This window comes from Schistocerca cancellata, chromosome 8, assembly GCF_023864275.1.
Source record: "Schistocerca cancellata isolate TAMUIC-IGC-003103 chromosome 8, iqSchCanc2.1, whole genome shotgun sequence".
NCBI lineage: Eukaryota > Metazoa > Arthropoda > Insecta > Orthoptera > Acrididae > Schistocerca > Schistocerca cancellata.
The window spans coordinates 580,175,914-580,182,769 of record NC_064633.1 but is presented as its reverse complement, the minus strand read 5'-3'; the positions used below and the strand labels follow the sequence as shown (position 1 = coordinate 580,182,769).

The 6,856-nt window shown below is 36.3% G+C and overlaps 1 protein-coding gene across 2 annotated transcripts in view; it reads left to right on the top strand.

Moving 5' to 3' along the window:
- The first annotated feature begins 452 nt into the window (after nt 1-452).
- LOC126094482 (uncharacterized) overlaps nt 453-6,856 on the top strand; it is a 110,429-nt gene continuing 104,025 nt past the window's right edge. For both annotated transcript variants that reach the window (XM_049908878.1, XM_049908877.1), the window contains exon 1: nt 453-1,197. In XM_049908878.1, the coding sequence (XP_049764835.1) occupies nt 1,143-1,197 (55 nt within the window). In that variant the 5' untranslated portion in view covers nt 453-1,142. The remainder of the gene's footprint in view (nt 1,198-6,856) is intronic.

The following is a 6,856-nucleotide window of genomic DNA, read 5'->3' as shown; positions in this document are numbered from 1 at the left end:
TACTAGTTCGGTACCGCACCGGGTAACATTGCCTCTGCGCCAGGGATCCCAAGGTCAACGTTCTGAGTGAGAATTGTCGATCGCAACTTCACAAGAAAGTAGGCTGCGAGATAAAACGAGTAATGAAGCGAAGCATATAGCAATACAACTTGCATAACTTTTGTTTGTCAAAAGGAATCTTTTGAAAGACCTCCCAAACAATTTACAAACGTTTGCGTTCTCGAGTTTCGTGTACTTTGTAGACAGCAGCCAATGTAGGGGTGACGGGACGGGAGGGGAGGTAGCCGTCCTTCGCTGCGCACCGTAAGGCTGAAAATCGCTTGGCCACCGTCATGATTCTCGTCCTTACGGTCTTGTGCATTAGGACGACAATTGTATGTCTTTGGCAACATTCCCACTCCGGGTGTGTTTTTTTTTCCTCTGCGGCCTTCGGGACTGTTGACGCCGCCAGATATACGCTGATGAACATAAAGAATATAAGTTCTAGAGGTTATGTTCGGTATCTAAATATACGAATTGAATTTAATTGTACTTACTTATGTAACTTGTGGTATCGAATACTGCCACAATTTCGGTTTCCCTAGAGTTTCGATAATTTTCTAGTGATATTTCGTATTATCTTATTTTGTCTATGAACATAATAATGCTTTCATTAGACTGCCGCAGATGAGATGTTGCAACTCTCCTCCGTGCCGTACTTGAGGGACCATGGAAATTTAAGCTCTAGCCTCGAGCCGGGGGCCTGGAAATTTGATGTGACGTCACAGGAATGACGATGTAGTCTTTTTGTTATTGCAGCATGGAGCGCTGCCATTGGTTGGTTTCCCTCGATGACCGCCATTTGACGAGAATGACTCACAGGTGGAGAAAAACTGGCGCTGAGAAAATAGGGACCCTGTATGCGAGGCTAGGCGGGGCATTTCCCTTGGCTTTCAAATCGAAGGGGAGAAATGTGTAACGCTCTGAACGCGAACAGAAAGAATGAAGTTTACCAGTCGAAGTGCTGCGTGTGCGCGTTGTCATAATAATGACGAAATGTGAAATTTGTATACAATTTACACACAAGTGATCCTTGTTTTCGTATTCTGTCTGCTCAGTGCTTTCGTCAATTGTTACATGGCTGAAACAACGTGAGAGCTATAATGGCGTTATCCTCGGTTGCCGCCTTATCGAACGCTGGAAATACAAATAAAGGAGGTAAGGGAGAACAGACGTATCGTGCGGAAATGAGTAAAACTGTTGACGTGATTGGTTTTTTTTCCACTTACATATGTCACTGTATGTGGAACTGTTGAATTTAAGCAGGTGGTTTTACTTTGTGTTTATAGACGTCTGCCTGTATAGGAATTAATTTTTTTAAAGTTTGCAAGTATGCTACGTACACAGCTCACATGTGTCATTGCTGTCAGATAATGTTATGTGAAATTTTATGTAAAAGTGTAGTTGACCTAATTTGCTTTAGATTGCATGTCAATGTAGAATCAAGAGTGCCTTATATATGTTTGCTGAAGAGTGGCAAATCGTAAAAACCCTTGTACGCCCTGTACATTTTGTTTTAGTGTTTTAATGGCATATGGCTTTACCTTGGTCTCCGTAAAATTAATTTAGCGTTAGCACATCGTGCTGTCATAACACGTATTGTAAGACGTCATCAGTTGACAGATACCATAATTATGCCGTTAAAAGATTTTCTACTCGTTACATACGTTAGATGGTATTAAAAATACAAAGTGACGTTTTATCAATCCCGTACTGTATATTGGCCCTCTTTACCTACATATGTAAATAAATAATCTACTCAGACTGTTTTACGAACTATAAAACATTTCTTCGTGTAAGACGCAAACCATTTTATTCTTACCCGTAATTTATAACCTGTCAATCAACTAATGATACTGGTACGCACAAACCTATATTTTTGTAAGAAGCCACTTCATGTGTGTACTAAATCCGATATTTATTTTGTGTCAGGTATTTTTAATCTGTTTTACATTAGTAATATTTTGAAATTAACATCGTTTTAAACTGAATTTTCTGACATCTGGTATTGAGATGCAAAAAATTGTATTTATTAGCTGACACTAAATTTGTTTGGGTTATTTATCTATCTGTACCAGAATTTGTATGCTCGTATGTACAGTAGCTCTTGTCGTGAAGCAGGTTTTTAACACGGACAAAAAGTAGTTTTCAGTTCCTCTAGGCTACATTTTTTATGCATAGTTGAAGTTGAAAACCATTTTCTTTCCTTCCATAAATTTATGTGGTTTACGTTTACCACTATTGTATCTAAAACTTGCAGGGATAATGTGCAAATTTACAGAGCTTTAGGAATCTTATTGAAAAGCATATCAAACATGTGTTCACATACATGTATTCTATTAAAAGTCCACCAGTTGTGAAAGTTCAGTTTATATCCTGCAAAAGTTAGTACTAAAAGTGAATAAAATGGCAAGACTCACAGACTGCTGCATAATCATGAATTCTAGTATGTTTGAGTCAATCGTTTCTCAGCACTATAACATTGCAGGCCATGCTGTCACATTCTTGGAATGTTTTTGCTAGCCACAATAATTTGGTTTTTCTGTTCTCTAAATGTACATGCTTACCATTTATTTCTCCTGATGAGTAGTCTGCTTTTCATCTTGGACTCAACAAATGTAGGCTGTGTTTGAAATGTTTTAGATCAGTAGATAGTAACTGTTGGTCTAATTGATTCAGTGTCTCAAAATTTATTCATTTATTAACATTTAACTATAAAGAATGAAAAATTAAAACATGGTAGCCCATATTGTAGGTAACTACTCTTTCTTTAGCAATAATTGTGTTTGTAGATGTTTAATATACCAATGTGGCTCTGAATAAGTTAGAGGCCTATTAAGAAATGAACAACAGCTGAGGGGAACTTCATATTCAACTGTGCGATATGGCATTCATTGACTACCAGTATCTTGCCAACTTAACAGTGCTTATTAATATCAGTGCTACTAGTCTTGCGGTCATTTATTATAATGTCCATCACCTTATATCTGTATGTATGGTAGGCATACAAGAAGTCATGTCATTGAAAACAAATTTGTTAAAAAAGTGCAGTATCTACTATTTCCAGTTTTCTGTTATACAAAAAAATCCGTAAAAAAAATTCATTTTTACTGAAAAATAACTTACAGGAATACCACCAAGCCAGGCTCTTAAGCTTCTTGCAGTGTGTTTGACTAATCACTGGTGTTGTACAACAGTGACCTATGCATACATCTCAACTCCATTTATGAAAGCTCATTACTTGAAATTAGAGGAATAAGATGTGTGCTACAGTTTGCACTGTAGTCCAATATGAGATGTGTCTCGCTTCTATGAAGGACATAAAAATACTGTTCACATTATTTTTAATGAGATTTGAGCAAAATGTATGACAGCACTTATTAGTGATTCTCCTATGGCACTTGTGAAACTACACCTTAAGGACTTGGGCTTTGCCATTGATTTCTCATGATCATGCAGCACGACACTAGGCCTAGGAATCTTTTGTATAATAGTGTTGGTCTCTTAAGTGTTTTTGTTTAATTTACTTACTAGTGGAAAATATGTTTAATCCATAATGGCCTGTCTAATACACAAAAGAAAATCATACATTCACTTCTTCAGTGGTCATGCCGTATAATTAAGAGGAATTTCATTGTTTTTACACCATGAAATGTGTGTGCACCTGTCATCAGATATGCGTAACATAGTACATGCTCTTGCTGCATGATACCATATTGCACACATATATTTGTCACTGCACATTTGAAAACACAGTATTTTGCATGTATTATGATACCAGAGATCTTAAAAAAAAAGACCTGTGATGCATGGTTTGAAACACATGTGGTACCGTATGACAGCATTACTCTTTGTTCATTGTGCTGCAGGTGTCAATTGCACTACCTTCTAGTCACATCACTTCCAAATACATAACATATATACAAGCCAGAAATATGTTTCATAATCTAAAACCATGGTAGTGTGACTGAAACAGTAAGTGTACTTGTAAATAAAGATGACTGAAGTAGTAAATCAGTTATTTTTTGTGTCATTTCTGACAATTTAATACACATACCATTCTCATTAGTTTAATGCATGTACAATTCTTATTAATCTGTGATTGCTGATGCTATCAAATTGGATAACATACATTCCATCCTGTGCACTATAGGTCTATTCATTGTTATATTTACTAGGGATACTTGCCTCAGTTTGTGGTAGTGATGGGAAAAGAAAAAAATCAATATTGCTATCCTCTTCAGATAAATGTCTCTTCATGATAGTCATGTTGAGTGTATCAGAAGTATTGATGTTTATGTTTGTGAACACACTAGATCATATTTCTCATCTACACTTTCTGAAATTAGCTGTAATGATAAATCGATCTGCATCGTAGGCCAAGACCTAAATTAAGTTGAAAGATGACAGTTTGGTCGTCATTTGCCAAGGACAATACTTTTCATAATGAAAACAAATGCTGTGTGAGAAATTTAGAGAAGCTACATTACATACGAGGCAAATTTTGGTGCTCTTTATGTACATTTAGGCTAATCTATATAATATCAAATATAAAGCCTTTTCTGGGTGCATTTGTCTTCAGTGTAGCTTTGTGTGGCAGTGAAATCTGGACAGTAAACACTTCTGACAAGAAGAGAATAGGAACTACCAAATGTGTGCCGTTGAACAATGCTGAAGATTTGATTAGCAGACCTGATTACGAATAAGATGTTCTTAATTGAATTTGGGAAAAAGAAATTACTGTACATCCATCTTTTTAGAGATAGTTGGGGGACTCAGTTGTTTGTTACAGGGTGTCGAATTAAACACCTTTCAGCCATCAAGTTTCCAAAATGGTTTTCTTTGGCTGCCAGTTTCAGTGTTTTACTGTGCCATCTCCAGGCCTCTGATTGACATGACAAATGATGATTGAATTGGTTGCTATAGCAAAAATCTACTAATACCAGTATTGCTGACCCCTATTTTGATGAGAACTGAGGTAGAATCGTCCTACATGTCGATCAGCGGCCTGAAGGTGGCAAAGTAAAATGCTGAAACTGGTAGCCAAATAAATCAAGTTTGGAAACTAGACAGTTGAAGGCTGTGTAATTTGACATCCTGAAAAGAAATGTACATCACAATTTGAGTAAAAGAGGGGATTGTTCGATAGAACACTTCCTGAAGCACCAAGGAATTGTTTGCTAAAATGGGGTTAAAATTGAAGAGAGAAGCCAAGGCTTCAATACAGGACGTAAGTTCAAGTGGATACAGGTTGCAGTAGTTAAGTGGAGGTGAAGAGGTTTTTACAGGATAGACTAATGAAGAGAGGTACGTCAGACCAGTCTTTGGGACTGAACACAACAACAATAATGTACATGTGTTATACATCAAATGTGAAAAAATGAGGATTGGGGATGGGGGCAGCTAGTTAGTTAGCTACATGTTCCATGGACCATTGGATCATTTTGCACAATAGATCATAATGAAATGTAATGAGTCATTTTACATTCACATCATGAATGAATTAGTATGTATGGTTACCCCTTTTTTTTTTTGAGTGGGAGGAATTGTCAAGGAGATACTTTCTCAGTTCATTATCAAATTTTCCTTTGCCATCTGTCAGACATTTTATATCACTGGTAAGTGATCAGAAATTTTTGTTGCAGCACTGTGCACTCCTTTTGTACTAAAGACAACCTTAATGTGGTGTAATGGATATCATTTTTCTTCTATTATTTTAATTATGTACCTCATAGTTCCTTTTGAACTGTAGTGAATTACTTACAATTAACTTCATGAGGGAATAAATATACTGTGAAGCAGTAGTCAGAATGCCCAACTCCTTAAACTGATGTCTACAAGATGATTGTGGGTGGCCACCACATATTATCCTTACAGCAAGTTTTTGTGCAATGAAGACTTTTTTCCTTAAAAATGAGTTACTTCAGAACATTATTGCATATGACATTATTGAATGCAAATATTCAAAGTATGTCAGCTTAATGATTTATCTCTCCCCAAGATTTGCATGATTCTAAGCACAAATGTGACTGAAATAAGTTGTTTTAGGAGTTCCAAAATGTTTTTTTCCTTCTACATGAACCCCTAAGAAGTCTAAAGTTTCCACCCTATTTATTATTTCCTCACCATGTATTACACTTATCATTGGTGTAGTACCTCTGTATGTGCAGAATTGAATATGTTGTGTCTTCTTAAAATTGAGGGCGAGACCATGTGCAGAAAACCAGCCAATGATGCTTTTAAGAATGTTGTTTATCATTTCTTATGTTTTTGTACATATGCTTGGATTGTTACAATATTGGTGTCATCTACAAAAAGAACTAATTGTGCTTGTTGTATTCTAGATGGAAATCGTTTACATGTATGAGGAAAAGCAGTGGACCTTCGGGAACCCCATACTTGATTACTCTCCAGTCAGAATTGTGTCCCTGGACTACATTGCTTGAATTACTAAGTACCGTGCATTCTTTTGGTCGGATATGACATTATCCATTGGTTGGCTATACCATCAAGCCCATAAAATGTAAATTTATCTAGGAGGCACTATATAACTCTTGTTTGAACTTGTTATTTGCAGACAAAGTTAATGTTTTTGGTTGTAATTGAAAGTAGCCTATGATCTCCCTTTATTCACATCAGTAGATTGGGTTTACTATCAGTTTAGGGTGTATTCTGGGTGCTCAGCTGAACTTTTTTATTTAATTTTTATGCATTTTGGGCATAAAAATTGAATTAACAGAAAGCACACCGCAAACCAGCAACTAATAATCATAATAACTACAGGGATTGTCGTTCCACAGCAGGGAAGTATTTATTT